This window comes from Staurois parvus, unplaced genomic scaffold, assembly GCF_062004578.1.
Source record: "Staurois parvus isolate SC_StPar_1 unplaced genomic scaffold, SC_StPar_1.0 ptg000600l, whole genome shotgun sequence".
Lineage (NCBI taxonomy): Eukaryota > Metazoa > Chordata > Amphibia > Anura > Ranidae > Staurois > Staurois parvus.
The window spans coordinates 19400-40493 of NW_028318396.1; the positions used below are offsets into that span (position 1 = coordinate 19400).

The 21094-nt window shown below is 47.0% G+C and overlaps 1 protein-coding gene across 3 annotated transcripts in view; it reads right to left on the bottom strand.

Annotated features, from left to right (window-relative positions):
* Positions 1 to 971: 971 nt before the first annotated feature.
* The window catches only part of LOC149449851 (uncharacterized), a 35202-nt gene continuing 15079 nt past the window's right edge, over positions 972 to 21094 (bottom strand). Inside the window, exons 1-7 of one of the 3 annotated variants that reach the window (XM_089692685.1) lie at positions 18937 to 19228; positions 16375 to 16503; positions 15450 to 15669; positions 15236 to 15333; positions 8000 to 8200; positions 7718 to 7859; positions 972 to 4464 (exon numbers count right to left, since the gene is read on the bottom strand). In XM_089692685.1, the coding sequence (XP_089548811.1) occupies positions 3638 to 4464; positions 7718 to 7859; positions 8000 to 8200; positions 15236 to 15333; positions 15450 to 15669; positions 16375 to 16503; positions 18937 to 19023 (1704 nt within the window). In that variant the 5' untranslated portion in view covers positions 19024 to 19228 and the 3' untranslated portion in view covers positions 972 to 3637. Of the gene's footprint in view, positions 4465 to 7717; positions 7860 to 7999; positions 8201 to 15235; positions 15334 to 15449; positions 15670 to 16374; positions 16504 to 18769; positions 19229 to 21094 lie in introns of those variants that run through there. The other 2 variants (XM_089692686.1, XM_089692687.1) reach the window with 2 other exon arrangements.

Genomic DNA, 21094 nt, shown 5'->3' on the forward strand with positions numbered 1-21094 from the left:
GACAGACCCATTTCCAGCAAGAGACAGGTCCATATCCAGCAAGAGACAGCCCCATCCAGCAAATAGATAGCTCAATCCAGCAGAGAGCCCAGTCAAAGATACAGCCTCATATCCCATAAGAGACAGGCCCATATCCATCAAAGGGACATCCCAATATCCAGCAAGAGACATCTCCCATATCCAAAAAAGAGACAACCCCATATCCAGCAAGACACAGCCCTATACCCAGCAAGAGACATCCCCCTATCCAGCAAAAACTGCCCCATATGAAGAAATAGACAGCCCCATATCCAGCAAGAGACATCCCCCATATCAAAAGAGATAGTCCCCATATCCAACAAAGAGAGATTCCCATATCCAGCAAGAGACAGCTCAATATCCAGCAAAGAGACAGTCCCATATCCAGCAAGGAACAGCTCAATATCCACCAAAGGGACAGGCCCATATCCAGCAAAAGACAGCTCAATATCCACCACTGCAGTCTGTACCCTGGGCTGTATATGATATACTCCTGACCACTTTACTCTGTACCCTGGGCTGTATATGATATACTCCTGACCACTGCACTCTTCACCCTGGGCTGTATATGATATACTCCTGACCACTGCACTCTGTACCCTGGGCTGTATGTGATATACTCCTGACCACTGCACTCTGTACCCTGGGCTGTATGTGATATACTCCTGACCACTGCACTCTGTACCCTGGGCTGTATATGATATACTCCTGACCACTGCACTCTGTACCCTCGGCTGTATATGATATACTCCTGACCACTGCACTCTGTATGGTGGGCTGTATGTGATATACTCCTGACCACTGCACTATGTACCCTGGGCTGTATATGATATACTCCTGACCACTGCACTCTGGACCATTATTAGATTGCCTCTAAACTGATGACCTCTTAAAACGTTGCCCATGAGAAATTTTTGAGCATCAAAGTTTGCCGTCATTACACACAAACACAATTTTTTTTGTTCAATACATTTTTTTTATTCTAATTTAACATTTAACAAGACTGCAGTAACAAAAGAAAAATTAGGAAATAGTACAGGCAGAAATCCGATTGGTCAGGAAAATCATTTGTCTGCAATGTGGAGGCGGAGTCATTATTCATTTGTCTACAATACAAAACGTGTTACAGCGCCTTGAAAAAGTATTCATAACCAAAAACATCCATGTATTTTATTGGGATTGGATGTGATAGAGCATGGGTGTCAAACTGGCGGCCCTCCAGCTGTTGCCAAACTACAAGTCCCATGAGGCATTGCAAGATTGACAGTTACAAGCATGACTCCCAAAGGTAGAGGCATGATGGGACTTGTAGTTTGGCAACAGCTAGAGGGCCGCCAGTTTGACACCCCTGTGATAGACCAACACAAAGTGGCACATCATTGTGACGTGGAAGGAAAATGAGAAATGGTTTTCAACATTTTTTACAAATAAATCTGTGAAAAGTGTTGCGTGCATTTGTATTCAGCCCTTTATTCTGGTACCTCTAACTAAAATCTAGTGGAGCAAATTGCCTTCAGAAGTCACCTAATTAGTAAATAGAGTCCACCTGTGTGTCATGTGATCTCAGTATAAATACAGCTGTTCTGTGAAGCCCTCAGAGGTTTGTTAGAGAACATTGGGGAACAAACAGCATCATGAAGGCCAAGGAGCACACCGGACAGGTCAGGGATAAAGTTGTGGAGGTGTTTAAAGCAGGATTAGGTTATAAAAGAAATCTCCCAAGCTTTGAACATCTCATGGAGCACTGTTCAATCCATCATCCAAAAATGGAAAGAGAATGACACAACTGCAAACCTACCAAGACATGGCCGTCCACCTAAACTGACAGGCTGGACAAGGAGAGCATTCATCAGAGAAGCAGCCAAGAGGTCCATGGGAACTCTGGAGGAGCTGCAGAGATCCACAGCTCAGGTGGGAGAATCTGTCCACAGGACAACTATTAGTCGTGCACTCCACAAATCTGGCCTTTATGGAAGTGGCAAGAAGAAAGCCATTGTTGGAAAAAAGCCATAAGAAGTCCTGTTTGCAGTTTGTGAGAAGCCATGTGGGGGACACAGCAAATGTGTGGAAGAAGGAGCTCTGGTCAGATGAGACCAAAATTCAACTTTTTGGCCTAAAAGCAAACCGCTATGTGTGGTGAAGAACTAACACTGCACATCACCCTGAACACACCATACCCACTGTGAAACATGGTGGTGGCAGCATCATGTTGTGAGGATGCTTTTCTTCAGCAGGGACAGGAAGGCTGGTCAGAGTTGATGGTAAGATGGATGGAGCCAAATACAGAGCAATCTTAGAAGAAAACCTGTCAGGAGTCTGCAAAAGACTTGAGACTGGGCTGGAGGTTCCCCTTCCAGCACGACAATGACCCGGAACATCCAGCCAGAGCTACAATGGAATGGTTTAGATCAAAGCATCTTCATGTGTTAGAATGGCCCAGTCACAGTCCAGACCCAAATCCAATGGAGAATCTGTGGTCAGACCTGAAAATTGCTGTTCACAGACGCCCTCCATCCAATCTGACAGAGCTTGTGCGATTCTGCAAAGAAGAATGGGCAGAAATGTCCTCTCTAGATGTGCAAAGAGACATCCCCAAAAAGACTTGCAGCTGGAATTGCAGCCCAAGGGGGTCCTACAAAGTATTGACTCTGGGGGGCTGAATACAAATCACAGATTTATCAGTCACAAATGTTGAAAACCATTTCTCATTCTCCTTCCACTTCACAATTATGTGCCACTTTGCGTCGGTCCATCACATCCAATCCCGATAAAATACATTGACATCTTTGGTTGTAACATGACAAAATGTGGGAAATTTCAAGGGGTGTGAAGACTTTTTCAAGGCACTGTACATTATTATAACAAAGTATTGTAGAAAAGATCCCAACATAGAAAATGGGGGAAAGGAGGAAATATTCCCGGGTATGAAAGTGAAATCTGTGTACGAGGAACACCTTAACCATGACCACCATTTTATTCTCCGGGGCCTCTGCTTTCAGGAAATAGATGTTTGGGGGCTTTAGCCAATCAACAGGCCCGAAATCTGTATTTTAACATGTGAGAGGGTTAATGGGAGCTACCTGGAATCACACTCCTGGGGTTACACTCTAGAAACTAGAGCGCCCCCTAGCTGCAGCCTGCAGGAGGTTGGTTCATTGAACGACTACATACTCCCAATCGTTATAGAAACGTTTCCTGACAATTAGGGGTCTATTCATAAAAAAATTATATGCCGGTGAAACGTTCCTTCTGTGTGAATGAGTAAAAAACAAATGTTAATCTTTTGCAAAAGCTTCCGCCACAAAATGTACTCAGCCAATGAAAGGTGATGACTCCATTTTTATTCTTCTCCTGCTATCAATGGCCAACCCGGTCCCACACTTCATCCATGTCTTTGGTGACCTCTGATCTCCTTATGAACTGTTTCTTCCATGATGAAGATCAGCCATGGAGTATATCTGAGGTGTATATCAGGGTGTGCTTCTTCCCCACGAGAGCTGGGATGTCCAGCAACATTCATCTAGAAGACATTTCCCGCACTAAAGGTGCTAATGCACCTCCAGGGTTGTGTGGGACCCCGATGTACAGGAAGACAGGACTTCAGTGCGGAACATTTCCCTCACTCAGAGAAGAAAAGTTTCTTCTCCCTTATGTGAGATATCTGATGTAAGTAAAGACTGGACTTCCTTGAAAAACATTTTCCGCACTCGGAACAAGAATATGGCTTTTCCCCCGTGTGAGACCTCTGATGTGCTGTAAGTAGTGATTTTTGTACAAAACATTTCCCGCACTCAGAACAGGAATACGGTTTTTCACCTGTGTGCAATCTCTGATGTCTGTAAAGAATGGACATCTGTGAAAAACATTTCCCGCATTCAGGGCAGGCATGCGGCTTCTCTCCTGTGTGCAATCTCTGATGTGTGTAAAGATTTGCCTTTTTTGAAAAACATTTCCCGCACTCAGGACAGGCATGTGGCTTCTCTCCCCTGTGCAATCTCTGATGTCTGCAAAGATATGACCTCTGCGAAAAACATTTTCCGCACTCAGAACAGGAAAATGGCTTCTCCCCTGTGTGAGACCTCTGATGTGAGACAAGTTGTGATGTTTTTAGAAAACATTTCCCGCACTCAGTACATGAATACTCCTTCTCACCTGTGTGAGATCTTTTATGCACATCAAGATTGGATTTAAAATTGAAACATTTCCCGCACTCAGTACAGGAGAAACTCTTCCCTGTTGGAAGGCCGGCCCGGTCCCGCAAAGTTTGAGGGTCTGCAGGAGAAGAGGAATACGATGGTCCATCTACACTGTGTGGTGCCGGATGGACATTGGAGGGAGCCGGGTTTTCTCCTGGACTATACTGTGTGATGTCCTCATCTTCTACTTTCCAGTCAAGAGACAAAGTGAGACAATCCTCTGAGGTTTTCCTCATCTCCCGGCCATGGACTAAAATACAAAGACAAAAAGGATTACTAGACAGGAGCTGATTGGTTCCCCCAAACCAGGACTCCGCCCACATCAGGCAGCTTGGTCTCTGAGGAGCTTACAATTCCACCCTCAAGGGAACTAGGAAATGGCTCCTCTGATCTCCTACCAGGTCATTTCTTTATTCATGGACCTTAGTCAGAGAGTGAGGAAACAACCAGAACTGTCTTTTATAGGAGGGACAGTGATGAGGGGATTATAGGACGAGGGTCCCCACCCCCTCTATCACTCATCACCATCTTCCCAACACAAGAAGTACTGCACTTCCTTATTTAGTCCATGATTTAGTCATGAAGAACAGCGGGGCTGAGCCCCACCAGAGGTCAGAGAGTGAGGATGGGGGGAGAACAACCAAGATGAAGACTGGACTGATCCTGAAGACCACCATCATTGGGGTATTGACTCCTCCCTCATTATCACTTTCAGTTTAAGGGTCCAAAGTTGGAGGATGTTATCACATTATTATCACCATGTAAAAGTCTGTGCTCCAATCACATCATCCGATATAAAATGTCCAGCTGGTAGGAAATGGGGGGAACAAAAGAGAATACATATTATGCTTATACACTGCTCAAAAAAATAAAGGAAGACTTTGAAAACCCATCAGATCTCAATGAGGACGAATCTCCTGCCGGATCTCTATACTGATATGGACGGGTAATGTGTTAGGAATGTAAGGACGCCCCATTGTTTCATGGAAATGAAAATGATCGACCTACAGAGGACTGAATTCAAAGACACCCTGAAAATCAAAGTGAAAAAATGATGCAGCAGGCGAGTCCATTCTGCTGAAATGTCATTGCAGCAACTCAGAATGGTCCTCAGTAGTTTGTATGGCCCCCATGTGCTTGTATGCATGCCTGACAATGTTGGGGGAGGCTCCTAATGAGACCACGGATGGTGTCCTGGGGGATTTCCTCCCAGATCTGGACCAGGACATCACTGAGCTCCTGGACAGTCTGAGGTGCAACCTGGTGGCGTCAGGTGGACCGAAACATGACATCCCAGAGGAGTTCTATTGGATTTAGGTCAGGCGAGTGTGGGGGCCATTCAATGGTATCAATTCCTTCATCCTCCAGGAACTGCCTGCATACTCTCCCCACATGAGGCTGGGCATTGTCGTGCACCAGGAGGAACCCAGGACCCACTGCACCAGGAGGAACCCAGGACCCACTGCACCAGGAGGAACCCAGGACCCACTGCACCAGGAGGAATCCAGGACCCACGGCACCAGGAGGAACCCAGGACCCACGGCACCAGGAGGAACCCAGGACCCACTGCACCTGTTTAGGGTCTGACAATGGGTCCAAGGATTTCATCCCCATACCTAATGGCAGTCAGGGTGCCATTGTGTAACCTGTAGAGGTCTGTGTGTCCCTCCATGGATATGCCTCCCCAGACCATCACTGACCCCCCACCAAAACGGTCATGCTGAATGATGTTACAGGCAGCAGAACATTCTCCACGGCTTCTCCAGACCCTTTCATGTCTGTCACATGTGCTCAAGGTGAACCTGCTCTCATCTGTGAAAAGCACAGGGTGCCAGTGGTGGACCTGACAATTCTGGTGTTCAATGGCAAATGCCAATCCAGCTCTATGGTGCCGGGCAGTGAGCACAGGGCCCACTAGAGGACGTCGGGCCCTCAGGCCCCCCTCATGAAGTCTGTTTCTGATTGTTTGGTCAGAGACATTCACACCAGTGGCCTGCTGGAGGACATTTTGTAGGGCTCTGGCAGAGCTCATCCTGTTCCTCCTTGTACAAAGGAGCAGATACCGGTCCTGCTGATGGGTTAAGGACCTTCTACGGTCCTGTCCAGCTCTCCTAGAGGAACTGCCTGTCTCCTGGAATCTCCTCCATGCTCTTGAGACCGTGCTGGGAGACACAGCAAACCTTCTGGCAATGGCACCCTGGAGGAGTTGGACTGCCTGTACAACCTCTGTAGGGTCCAGGTATGGCCTCATGCTACCAGTAGTGACACTGACCCTAGCCAAATGCAAAACTAGTGAAAACCAATCAGAAAAGATCAATAGGGAAAAAATGTCAGTGGCCTCCACCTGTAAAACCATTCCTGTTTGGGGGTTGTCTCATTGTTGCCCATCTAGTGCACCTATTAATTTCATTAACACCAAAGCAGCTGAAGCTGATGAACAACCCCCTCTGCTACTTACCTGACCAGATCAATATCCCGGAAGGTTCATTGACTTCATACTAGACTCTGATTACAAAGTCTTCCCTTAATTTTTTTTTTGAGCAGTGTATATAGCAATGGGTGCAGGGTAGACAGCAGAAGTCAGGACTATGTAATGTACAACATATTGTAGAAGATACTATATAGTCCTAACTGTTGTATCAGAATGATGTAATGTACAACATAGAGTGTATAGTGCAGGGGTCAGGAGTATATAATATACAACATAGAGTATATAGTGCAGGGGTCAGGAGTATATAATATACAACATAAAGTATATAGTGCCGGGGTCAGGAGTATGGAATGTACGACATAGAGTATATAGTGCAGGGGTCAGGAGTATGTAACGTACAACAGAGTATAAAGTGCAGGAGTATGTAATGTACAACAGAAAATATAGTGCAGGGATCAGGAGTATGTAATGTACAACATAGAGTATATAGTGCAGGGGTCTGGGGTATGAAACATGCAATATAATTGATAACATATAAGGGTCAGGGCTCACATTAATGGCATTCAGCAATCAGTGGTAGCCTAAATGTTTATTTAACTGAGACAAGTTGCAGAGATCCCACCCCGCTGCCTCCCATCTCCTGAGACTGCACTCAGTGACTTGGGTCTGAGACTATACAGACATATCCCTCCACCCGGCACAGCCAGCAGACTACAGAAAAAGTAACTCTGAAACCCAGAATTGCTCTGACAGAGATCTTGCTAGACCTGGACATGAGATTCAAGGCTCATAACCCTGGTGCCTAGGTTGAGCAATGCCCTATGGGAAAAAAGCAACACTTTTCTGCCAGTGGAACCTCAAAATCTCCATAAATACATTCTAGATACATAAATTGTGTCTGCAGCACAGAGAAGGAAGATTATCCGAGAGAAATCCAGGAATACAGGACGGGGAACACAGCTCAGGAAAGTGACCAGGGGATTACAGGCTGATATCACCCAGTCCCCGCCCTACTCTGGACCAATCAGTGAGCAGTATGGGTGGAGGAATGGATTTAGTGTTCATGACCCACCTGTGCTGATCTCTGTAGGAGTGTCCTCCTCTATAAATGTCCCCGTTATTCCATCCTCCTCCATAGACTGCTGATCATCCCTCACATACGCCTCTTCTTCTTCTGTCTTTATCTCAATTTTAGGATCTCTCAGGTTTCCACTCTGAAAATACAAGAAAAATGACAAATTGTAATAATAAAGATATTTTACAGATCCTAATGATAATAAAAATGACATCAATGGTAACAATGCAGATAATGTACAGATCCTAATGATACTATCAGTGATTGTTCCTCATCTACCTGATGATGGTGAGGGATGGTGTGACCTTCCTGTGTGGAATACAGAGGACGGGGACATCTCTCTGGTGGGTTCCTGTTACTTGATGGCTCCTTGTAGAGAGCGTTCTGTCTCTCAGAAAGCTGCTTCATCACTCCATACTCCTCATCCTCCTCTTTATACTCTTCTTTGACAACAATTTTATAATCCCCGAGGATTCCACTCTGAAAGCACGAGACATTTATTGGAACAAACACACTTTTGTACAAGGAAATTCTATATGCTGCGCTAATGCTGTGGGAGTCTGGAGGTACTACATGTAAAAGTCATTTTTACCTACAATACACCTCCCTCATCAATGTGTATTCAAATGTGCTCCATCACCAAATGCGGGTGTCGATAATGCCTGCCTATGTTCAACCTGTCTGTGTTGGTGTACTTACATGTATTCCATATATATGGCACTTTAACCACTTCCAGTCTGGACACTTTCCCCCCCCCTTCCAGTCCGGACACTTCCCCCCCCCTTCCAGTCCAGACACTTTCCCCCCCCCCTTCCAGTCCGGACACTTTCTCCCCCCTTCCAGTCCAGATACTCCCCCCCCCCTTCCAGTCCGGACACTTTCCCCCCTCCTTCCAGTCCGGACACTTTCCCCCCCCCTTCCAGTCCGGACACTTTCCCCCCCCCTTCCAGTCCGGACACTTTCCCCCCCCCCTTCCAGTCCAGACACTTTCCCCCCCCCCTTCCAGTCCGGACACTTTCTCCCCCCTTCCAGTCCAGATACTCCCCCCCCCCTTCCAGTCCGGACACTTTCCCCCCTCCTTCCAGTCCGGACACTTTCCCCCCCCCTTCCAGTCCGGACACTTTCCCCCCCCCTTCCAGTCCGGACACTTTCCCCCCCCCCTTCCAGTCCGGACACTTTCCCCCCCCCTTCCAGTCCGGACACTTTCCCCCCCCCTTCCAGTCCGGACACTTTCCCCCCCCCTTCCAGTCCGGACACTTTCCCCCCCCCTTCCAGTCCGGACACTCCCCCCCCCCTTCCAGTCCGGACACTCCCCCCCCCCTTCCAGTCCGGACACTTTCACCCCCTTCCAGTCCGGACACTTTCACCCCCTTCCAGTCCGGACACTTTCCCCCCCCTTCCAGTCCGGACACTCCCCCCCCCCCTTCCAGTCCGGACACTTCCCCCCCCCTTCCAGTCCAGACACTTTCCCCCCCCCCTTCCAGTCCGGACACTTTCTCCCCCCTTCCAGTCCAGATACTCCCCCCCCCCCTTCCAGTCCGGACACTTTCCCCCCTCCTTCCAGTCCGGACACTTTCCCCCCCCCTTCCAGTCCGGACACTTTCCCCCCCCCTTCCAGTCCGGACACTTTCCCCCCCCCTTCCAGTCCAGACACTTTCACCCCCTTCCAGTCCGGACACTTCCCCCCCCCCTTCCAGTCCGGACACTTCCCCCCCCCCCCCTTCCAGTCCGGACACTTTCACCCCCTTCCAGTCCGGACACTTTCACCCCCTTCCAGTCCGGACACTTTCCCCCCCCTTCCAGTCCGGACACTCCCCCCCCCCCTTCCAGTCCGGACACTTTCCCCCCCTTCCTGTCCAGGCCAATTTTCAGCTTTCAGCGCTATCACACTTTGAATGACAATTGCGCGGTCATGCAACACTGTACCCATATGAATTTTCTAGCATTTTTTTGAGACAGATAAAGCTTTATTTTGGTGATATTTATTTTTTGCTATATAAATAAAAAAGTCTGACGTATGAGTGCTGCCAGCATTGCTGCAGAGGTTGAAGGGGTGGGGGGTCAGCCTGTCAGTGGGGCCAGCATTGCTGCAGAGGTTGAAGGGGTGGGGGGGTCAGCCTGTCAGTGCTCAGACCATACGCCGCACACTGCATCACATTGGTCTGCATGGCTGTCATCCCAGAAGGAAGCCTCTTCTAAAGATGATGCACAAGAAAACCCGCAAACAGTTTGCTGAAGACAAGCAGACTAAGGACATGGATTACTGGAACCACGTCATGTGGTCTGATGACACCAACATCAACTGATTGGGTTCAGATGGTGTCAGGCATGTGTGGCGGCAACCAGGTGAGGAGTACAAAGACAAGTGTGTCTTGCCTACAGTCAAGCATGGTGGTGGGAGTGTCATGGTCTGGGGCTGCATGAGTGCTGCCGGCACTGGGGGGGGCTACAGTTCATTGAGGGAACCGTGAATGCCAACATGTACTGTGACATACTGAAGCAGAGCATGATCCTCTCCCTTCGGAGACTGGGCCTCAGGGCAGTATTCCAACATGATAATGACTCCAAACACACCTCCAAGACCACCACTGCCTTGCTATAGAAGCTGAGGGTTCAGGTGATGGACTGGCCAAGCATGTCTCCAGACCTGAACCCTATTGAGCATCTGTGGGACATCCTCAAATGGAAGGTGGAGGAGCGCAAGGTCTCGAACATCCACCAGCTCCATGATGACGTCATGGAGGAGTGGAAGAGGACTCCAGTGGCAACCTGTGAAGCTCTGGTGACCTCCATGCCCAAGAGGGTTAAGGCAGTGCTGGAAAATAATGGCGGCCACACAGAATATTGTCACTTTGGGCCCAATTTGGACCTTGTCACTTAGTGGTGGACTCTTTTGTTGCCAGCGGTTTAGACATTAATGGCGGTGTGTTGAGTTTTTTTGAGGGGACAGCAAATTTACATGTTATACAAGCTGTACACTGACTACGTCACATTGTAGCAAAGTGTCATTTCTTCAGTGTTGTCACATGAAAAGGTAGAATCAAATATTTACACAAAATGTGAGGGGGGGGACTCACTTCTGGGAGATACTGTATGTGCATTTCTTAAGTGCTTTTATGCAATAAATACGGTATAACCCTATGGAAGTCTCCTTTCGATTGCTTTACTGCGGGGGAGGAGCATTGTGGCCGTTTGAAGTGTTCCCTTATAAGAGGACTACAGGTTTAAAGGGCAGCGGTTGCTAAAGGGCAAAGGAGACAGATTCACTCTAGTGGCTTGCCAAAGCACCCAAAAGCGCTTTATGACCTACCTTGGTGGTCAAAACCTTGTAGTGAGTGGGGCACTGGAGGGTGAGCACGAGTGGATCACTTATCACCGTTTTTGCTGGCAAGATCACCAAATTGTACCACTATACCACATTGATCATCTTGATGTGGAAGGTGTTTTATAGCACCTGGACTTTATTTTCATGAACTGACCTGTTATTTGCATTTGTATGTGTCACGAATCCCCCACACGCCACGCCCACAGCGACTAGCTAACCAATGCGCGCACGTGCAGCCATGACTTGGGGGTAAGAGGGAATAAAGGGGACTCAACTTTGAATATATAAAACCGTATATAAGATCAGCCGTGAAATACTTCCACAGCCCGCACTACCTTTGGCCACCACCAGATGCAGAGTCCACTCCAATCCAGCTGGTCGACCACAGACTGGCAGATACAAATCTTACATACAATCTGATGCACTGATTAGAGTTGAGGACCAGCTTAGTAATTACACACCCTTCTAGAGTCCCTCCAGCTACCTACAGCATGAACCCCGGTGTTAATCACCCTTCCACTGTCCACACACCCCCACACCAGACACACCACAAAAGGTAGCCTGCCACCACCCAACAGTTTATCCACAGAACGGTCTGTTGGGACACCCTACACACACAGATCTCCGTCTGGCCGATCTGTTACCTTTTACAATCTGCACGCAATCTGCCCACACACAGTGCAATTGCATACAGATTGGCAATGAACTTGACCGAGCGTTTAAAGGCACTAAAATACAATACAATCTAATCTCTCCAATCCAATCTCTCCAAAGATATGAGTCCGTGCTTAAATACACAGAAGTCACTAATTAATTTTAAGCTTTAATTTCCCGAAAGTGGGCGGTGCATAAAATATGTACAAAATATAAAAAGTTACAGAAATACAAAAAATACAAGAAGACACACAAATGACTATTCACTATAAAATAAAAAGGGAATAACACAGAATAAAACTTTTACCAAGATCTATCCTGCGACTGGAGCAAGTCAGAGCGTCAGCAATCCGTTAGTCCAGTGGTCGGCAAGCCGCGGCTCGCGAGCCACATGCGGCTCTTTACACGTTTTAATGCGGCTCTTGTGTGCCGGGCGCCCGCTCCCCTCCCTCCTCTCGGGCGGCAGGGACTCTGCAGCGTGATCCAAAAAAAAACAGCCAGGGCAGCGCGCTCAAATGCAATGATTGGCCAGTCTCGCTGCCACTCACATCCTGATAGCCAGTGATTGGCTGTCAGGATGTGTGTAGGCGGGGCAGCGTGACGAACGTGAGAGGAGCTAGGCTCCTCTCACAGTCCGCCCTGAAGACCGGAATGGCGCGGGAACACGGCGAGAGGAACGCGCGGAGCAAAGGTAAGTGAATTGACACAGGGGGGACTTGGCTTACTACTTGCTACTTACTTACTACTACTATATGAGGGATGAATTAATATGGGGGATGAATTACTATAGGGGGGATGAATTACTATAGGGGGGATGAATTACTATATGGGGGATGAATTACTATGGGGGATGAATTACTATATGGGGGATGAATTACTATGGGGGATGAATTACTATATGGGGGATGAATTACTATATGGGGGATGAATTACTATAGGGGGGATGAATTACTATATGGGGGATGAATTACTATATGGGGGATGAATTACTATATGGGGGATGAATTACTATGGGGGATGAATTACTATATGGGGGATGAATTACTATAGGGGGGATGAATTACTATAGGGGGGATGAATTACTATAGGGGGGATGAATTACTATATGGGGGATGAATTACTATGGGGGATGAATTACTATATGGGGGATGAATTACTATGGGGGATGAATTACTATATGGGGGATGAATTACTATATGGGGGATGAATTACTATAGGGGGGATGAATTACTATGGGGGATGAATTACTATAGGGGGGATGAATTACTATGGGGGATGAATTACTATATGGGGGATGAATTACTATATGAGGGATGAATTACTATATGGGGGATGAATTACTATGGGGGGATGAATTACTATGGGGGATGAATTACTATATGGGGGATGAATTACTATATGGGGGATGAATTACTATATAGGGGATGAATTACTATAGGGGGGATGAATTACTATGAGGGATGAATTACTATGAGGGATGAATTACTATATGGGGGATGAATTACTATATGGGGGATGAATTACTATATAGGGGATGAATTACTATAGGGGGGATGAATTACTATGAGGGATGAATTACTATGAGGGATGAATTACTATATGGGGGATGAATTACTATGGGGGATGAATTACTATATGGGGGATGAATTACTATATGGGGGATGAATTACTATATGGGGGATGAATTACTATGGGGGGATGAATTACTATGGGGGATGAATTACTATGGGGGATGAATTACTATATGGGGGATGAATTACTATATGGGGGATGAATTACTATATGGGGGATGAATTGCTATATGGGGGATGAATTACTATATGGGGGATGAATTACTATGGGGGATGAATTACTATATGGGGGATGAATTACTATGGGGGATGAATTACTATATGGGGGATGAATTACTATGGGGGATGAATTACTATGGGGGGATGAATTACTATATGGGGGATGAATTACTATATGGGGGATGAATTACTATGGGGGATTAATTACTATATGGGGGATGAATTACTATGGGGGATGAATTACTATATGGGGGATGAATTACTATAAAAACTTATTGAAACTAAAAACAGTGTACCATCCTATGTATTTTCAGTTTTAAAAATGTGGCTCTCAAAATAAATTTCAATCGTGGTTTTGGCGAGATTTAGCTCAGTTGAAAAAAAAGGTTGCCCACCACTGCGTTAGTCAAGTAAAACTGGCTCCATACAAATCACAAATGTCACAATGCCCGGGTACTCCTTTTATGGGGATATGGACGTAGGCGGGTCATTAGTCTTCAGCCAATTGACCATGGGGGGCTGCCCCTGTACCTCCATGGGGGGCTGCCCCTGTACCTCCATGGGGGGCTGCCCCTGTACCTGCCCACAGGATGTTCTGGGGGCTGACCGGCCCAAGTTCAATCAGACTAAAACCGGCTTGAAACACCAAGTCTGGGATTGGATTTCCGACACCAGCACATCGGCCCGATCACGACAGTACCAAACACCATTCGACTGTTGCGATCCAGCGCCACCTAACCATTTCCTGCATTTTCCTGGCCTTCTACCTAAGTCACAAATATGATTTTTAGGTGTCGATGTGGCCTACAGAGTGCCCAAACAGAAGGGAGTATGTTCATCTCTCTGCAACTAATATTTTAGCTTTTATGAGAGATGAAACATACCCCTTTTGATGTATGGATATACGTTTTAGCTCCCCCCAGACAGATCGAGCCCCCTGCTTTCATGAAGCCGAAATGTCTCGAGCCACTTCCTTTAAACCGGTTTCACCAGAAGGTGACAACCTTATTAACACAAAGGTGTCACATTCTGGAAGCCAGGCTTTTCAGCCGCTAATTGATGCCTCTGTGTCTGAGTTCCTCTGACTGAATATACATCTTTAATGACAATGGAATGTCCCTACAGTTACGATTACATATTGCTACTGATCACATCTTATCTACTTAAATCTGTACATTTATGTCACATGCACGTTACATCATGTCACATGTACGTTACAGTATGTTTCTCAAATCACTCAATTTGTCTGCACTAACAGTTTTATAGGTGTTCAAAACACTGTACTCTAGAGTAACATTAATAATGGGGGAGGTGTATTGTAGTCCCCATCCTTTTTTATTATTTTTATGGGTTAGGGGCAATTGTAATCACTATAAGGAACAAAACATTATTAAATATATACCTCCTATAGAGGGAGGTGTATTATAGCACTTTATTTATTAGATTGCACCAACACAGACAGGTTGAAGATAGGCAGGCATTATCGACACCTGCATTTGGTGATGGAGCACATTTGAATACACATTGCTGAGGGAGGTGTATCGTAGGTAAAAATTACTTTTACATGTAGTACCTCCAGACTCCCACAGCATTAGCGCAGCAGATAGAATTTCCTCATTTACACACAATAATTTTTGTTTATTGCTAGCAGCAACCTCTGGATTTCCTTTTAACCGCTGCACAGAATTTTGAAGATACTGACTCTTTTGTATAATTCTTATCTATCAGTGATTGTTCCCCATCTACCTGATGATGGTGAGGGATGGTGTGACCTTCCTGTGTGGAATCCCGGGAATACAGAGGACGGGGACGTCTCTCTGGTGGGTTCCCATGACTGGATCCATCTGTAGGAAACACACACACTGACTGAATCCATTGTTTCTATGTGTTTATCAGATGATGGGGGATCTAGGTGGATCCTCCGTACTGCTCTCTCCTTTACAATAAAGTCTCCTCTTACCCGGTGATGTGAGGGGCGGCTGATTGTCCATCATGACGTCCTTGTAGAGATCCTTGTGTCCTTCTAAATACTCAGCACTGCTCACCTCTCCTGTCAGCAGCTCCATCATCTTCTTGGTGACTTCTAGAATCTTCTCCATGTTGTGTCTCTCAGGTTTCAGGGAGTCACATAGAGACACTGTGATGGTCATATGATCACCTGACTTCAGAAGAGGAAATCTCTGTATTGAGGAACCAATAGGAATATCATGTTAGACTCCCAGAATCCTCCTCACCTCTCCGGTCAGGTCTGTGTTTTATTAATAGAGATAAGAGTGATGTCATGTGACCTCCCAGAATCCTCCTCACCTCTCCGGTCAGGTCTGCGTTTTATTAATAGAGATAAGAGTGATGTCATGTGACCTCCCAGAATCCTCCTCACCTCTCCGGTCAGGTCTGCGTTTTATTAATAGAGATGAGAGCGATGTCATGTGACCTCCCAGAATCCTCCTCACCTCTCCGGTCAGGTCTGTGTTTTATTAATAGAGATTAGAGTGATGTCATGTGACCTCCCAGAATCCTCATCACCTCTCCGGTCAGGTCTGTGTTTTATTAATGGAGATAAGAGTGATGTCATGTGACCTCCCAGAATCCTCCTCACCTCTCTGGTCAGGTCTGTTTTATTAATAGAGATGTGATTTCATGTGACCTCCCAGAATCCTCCTCACCTCTCCGGTCAGGTCTGTGTTTTATTAATAGAGATAATAGTGATGTCATGTGACCTCCCAGAATCCTCCTCACCTCTCCGGTCAGGTCTGTAATTTATTAATAGAGATAAGAGTGATGTCATGTGACCTCCCAGAATCCTCCTCACCTCTCCGGTCAGGTCTGTGTTTTATTAATAGAGATAAGAGTGATGTCATGTGACCTCCCAGAATCCTCCTCACCTCTCCGGTCAGTAGGTAGATGATCTCCAGGGTGAGGTTTAGTATCCTCTCAGTCATGTGACTCCGGTCCTCTTCCATCTTCATTGGTGCCATCATGTGATCTATACAGGTCTCCTTGTAGACGGATAACTTTGGGAAATGAAAGTAAGAATGATTTGGATGGTATTGGTCACATGATGAAGATGTGGATGTGAGGGGGGAATAGGAGGGTTGCTGGACATTGAAGAACTACTGCCTTCATGGGAACACATTTAGTTTGGACTGTTTAGTGTTTGCTACAGAACCCTCTTGGCCTGCTGAAACAAGAATTCCCTTTTTCTGTTGGGTTCGTTTTACTTCTGAACTGGTTTTACTTACTTTTACATCTGCAGACAATTAATGATAAATATAATCCTTCCTTTGACTCGTTTGCTCTGAGGTCAATTTAGGGCCATCATGATGTCCAGGAAAGGGAATTTGCTTTCTTTTGGTCAGAGTTGCTGGCTAATCAGGATAATTGCCAGAACTCCAGCTTCAAGGCTCCAATCACCCTAATGACTGACAGGAGTTATGTCAATCTCACTCTCTGCAGTAAGAGAAGGGATTGGATAGAAGGAGGGTGCTGCTAGCGGAGTAAAGAGGAATCTGTTCCCATGCCTCCAAAGCCAGCCCAGTGTGGGTAGGAGGAGGACGGCGAGGGTTGAGGGGATTCCCCCTGTCTGTCCCAGGTTTTATTCCCTAAAGGGTGCACAGCAGTCAGGCACACAGTAGTTTCAATATCTCCACACAATAACCAGGCAGAAGTTTCTTTTTTGTGTTTATTGTTTGAAGAACTTGGATGGGGAATAGTGTGAGCCTTTGGATACTTTAAAACTAGTGCAACTTTCCTGAGGACACTCTAATAGAAACTCCCCTCTCCTAGGCAGGCCTTTAGTGAAAAATGATGTGGACATCCGCTCAGGGGGATCCCGCACTGGAAAATGCCCTAATCTAGTAAATCTAGAACAGTCTCTCACAAAAGAGGACAAAAACAGAAACAGTCTCTCCAGGATCAATCCCTCTCTCAGGCCTCTACTGACTGTGTCCCTGTATACATGGATGCTTCCTTACAGTATCAGCCAGACCTTGTAATGTGAGCCTCCGGGCCAGATCCTCAGCAGACTTTCCTCCAGACTGTTCTCTCATCTTCATCAGTCGACCCACCAGTTCTACCTGAGCGTGGATTGCAATGAACCTCCTACAGTCTTCAAATATATTGCCCAAGAGGGCAGACAGCCCCTTGAGGCTGAGTTTCTGTCCACTAGGTCAAAGGACCCTGCTGTTCTAGGCCCCAGACTATTTATGCACACCTCAGCCTCTTGCTGGTCACCTTCTAGACCAGGGATTGGCTGAGGCTGCATGAATATTCAGCTCGAGGTCCGCCTCTCCCAACTCAGTATATTCCAGAACTTACTGGAATGTGGGGGGGGAGTAGTTGAAACTGTAGCCAGCAGAACCCAAAACAGCCAGGAGCAATCAAACCTGCTCCACTGGCTACAAAGGAGCCAAAAACTGACTGGCAACCTAACTAGGAGGGTGCTACGCCTGGATGCCAACTATATCGGAGTATCTGGACATTGTACAGAGTGGCAGTGGGCTCCTGGGGCTCTGAATTCTAGCACTGGCATTGCCAGAGCCATGGGAAGGCATTGGGCTACCTCCCCCAGTTGCATAGCGTTGACTCCCAGCCACACATTACATGATGCTCCTCTAAAGATGAGTGCCCACCAACAGGTAAAGGAGTGCCCTTCTTCATTCCACTTGATATCTTGGAATATTTTTTTGACCAGTGAGATGGTAAGAAGGTGAAGGTTGCCCTGGAGTTCTGTAAGGAGGTCTGAAATGTAAGGGCAGGTGGGAGGACCATTGTAGACCAAGAGCATCCCTGTATCTTAGTGTTCGCTCCTCACAAGACCTCCTACTTTCTAGCTCCCTGGTCTCCTCCTCCCACGCCCGACTGCAGGACTTCCCCCATCCTCTGGAACTCTCCAACCCAATCCATCAGACTGTCACCTACCCTCTTCACCTTCAGGCGCACCCTGAAAACCCATTTCTTCAGGGAAGCCTACCCCACCCTCACCTAACAGCTGAACTCCTCCACTCCTCCTACCACCCCATCCCCCACAGCCATCTCCTCCTGTATCACCTTCCACTCCCTCCTAGATTGTAAGCTCCAAGGAGCAGGGCCCTTGAACCCCTCGTGTATTGTATTGTTACTGTATTGTCTCATGTTCTGTCCCCCACTATAATGTACAGCGCTGAGCAAACCTTTTGGCGCTATATAAATACTGTATAATAATAATAATAATAAGTGTTCCTCTAAGCTCTACAAAATGATGAGAATATTCTAGCCCCAAAAAGAAGAAAAGGTTCTGACCTTGAAGGGGTTAATCTGGGTTCCCACACTATATATGTATCATCATCTGCTGGAGATAAAAGACGTCACAGTGGCTATGGAGGAAGAGGACAGACGTGACTATGGAGGAAGAGGACGGACATGACAGGGGGGTTACTGGGTGTAAATAGAACATAACATCTTATTACCTCCTCTGCTGCCACTTCCACCAACGTCTCCTCTCTACTTCCTCCCAACTCACCTCTCACCCGGAACTTCCTGTCTGTACCTGCCATCACTTCCTGTCTTTACCTGACATCACTTCCTGTCTTGGTAGAAGTGAGTTCACAATCTTGCGGAGCTCAGAGGAACTGCACCCCTCGAGAAACATCTCCTATAACTTAATATACACTATATTGCCCGCAGTATTGGTCTCCTGCCTTTCCACACACGACCTTTAATGGCCCCCCAGTCTTAGTCCGTAGGGTTCAATATTGAGTTGGCCCCGCCCTTTCCACACACATGACCTTTAATGGCCTCCCAGTCTTAGTCCGTAGGGTTCAATTTTGAGTTGGCCCCGCCCTTTGCAGCTATAACAGCTTCAACTCTTCTGGGAAGGCCGTCCACAAGGTTTAGGAGGGTGTCTATGGGAAGGTTGGACCATTCTTCCAGAAGCACATTTGTCAGGTCAGGCACTGATGTCGGGGGAGGAGGCCTGGCTCACAGTCTCCGCTCTAATTCATCCCAAAGGTGTTCTATGGGGTTGGGGTCAGGACTCTGTGCAGGCCAGTCAAGTTCCTCCACCCCAAACTGGCTCCTCCATGTCTTTATGGACCTTGCTTTGTGCACTAGTGTGCAGTCATGTTGGAACAGGAAGGGGCCATCCCCAAACTTCCCACAAAGTTGGGAGCATGAAATTGTCCAACATGTCTTAGTATGCTGACGCATTAAGAGTTCCCTTCACTGGAACTAGGGGGCCAAGCCCAACCCCTGAGAAACAACCCCACACCATAATCCCCCCTCCACCAAACTTTACACTTGGCACAATGCAGTCAGGCAAGTACCGTTCTCCTGGCAACCGCCAAACCCAGACACGTCCATCGGATTGCCAGACAGAGAAGCGTGATTGGTCACTCCAGAGAACATGTCTCCACTGCTCTAGAGTCCAGTGGCGGTGTGCTTTACACTACGGCATTCAACGCTTTGCATTGCACTTGGTGATGTAAGGCTTGGATGCAGCTGCTCGGCCATGGAAACCCATTCCATGAAGCTCTCTACGCACTGTTGTTGCGCTCATCTGAAGGCCACACCAAGTTTGGAGGTCTTTAGCTATTGACTCTGCAGACAGTTGGTGACTTCTGCGCACTGTGCGCTTCAGCATGCGCTGACCCCGCTCTGTCATGTGACGTGGCCTACACTTGGTGGCTGAGTTGCTGTTGTTCCCAGTTGCTTCCACTTTGTTATAATCCCACTAACAGTTGAGCGTGGAATATTTAGAAGCCAGGAAATGTCACGGATGGACTTATTGCACAGGTGACAACCTATCACGGGACCAGCCTTGGAGTCACTGAGCTCCTGAGAGCGACCCATTCTTTCACCAATGTTTGTAGAAGCAGTCTGCATGCCTAGGGGCTTGATTGTATACACCTGTGTCCATGGAGGGGATTGGAACACCTGAATCACATGATTTGAAGGGTGGGCCCAATACTTTTGGCAATATTGTGTACTGGAATTGTTATTTATTTATACTAGTAATGGTGTTGATCAGGGACTTATAATGGGACTGCAATAGTACTGCGGGCAACGTGGCACTAACTGACAATGTGTGAGAACTGAATAAGTGACACTGACATCTCCAGTGACACTAATACAGTGATCAGTGATAATATACACTGACCCTGCACTAATGACACTGGCTGGGAAGGGGTTACCACCGAGGGGCAATCAAAGGGTTAACTGTGTGCCTAACAAGTGTGAAGTGTTTACTGTGTGCTGATATTACTTAAGGGATGTACTGTCAGATAAGAGCTCTGTGTTGTTTACAATCAAAGAGCTCTTTCCTGTGATTCGCTCTGCCGATTGGTGGGTCCTGGCCATAAATCATTGGACGGGACCTGCTGATTGGCTTGTGGTGTAACGAATGACAGCACAGCTGGGGCTGCAGGCGCATGCACATACCCCCTACCTAGAAGAGCTGGATCACATCAGATATGTGATGCAGCGCAGAGCAGCCACTCCGGAGTGAGACCCCAATAGGCCGGCCCTAGAGGATGCAGAAATAAAAGAGAATGAAGAGTATACTTGCTGATGTTTCAAAAAAAGTTTCTAGACACAACTTTTTTTCTGTGTCCAGAAAGCCATTGTTGG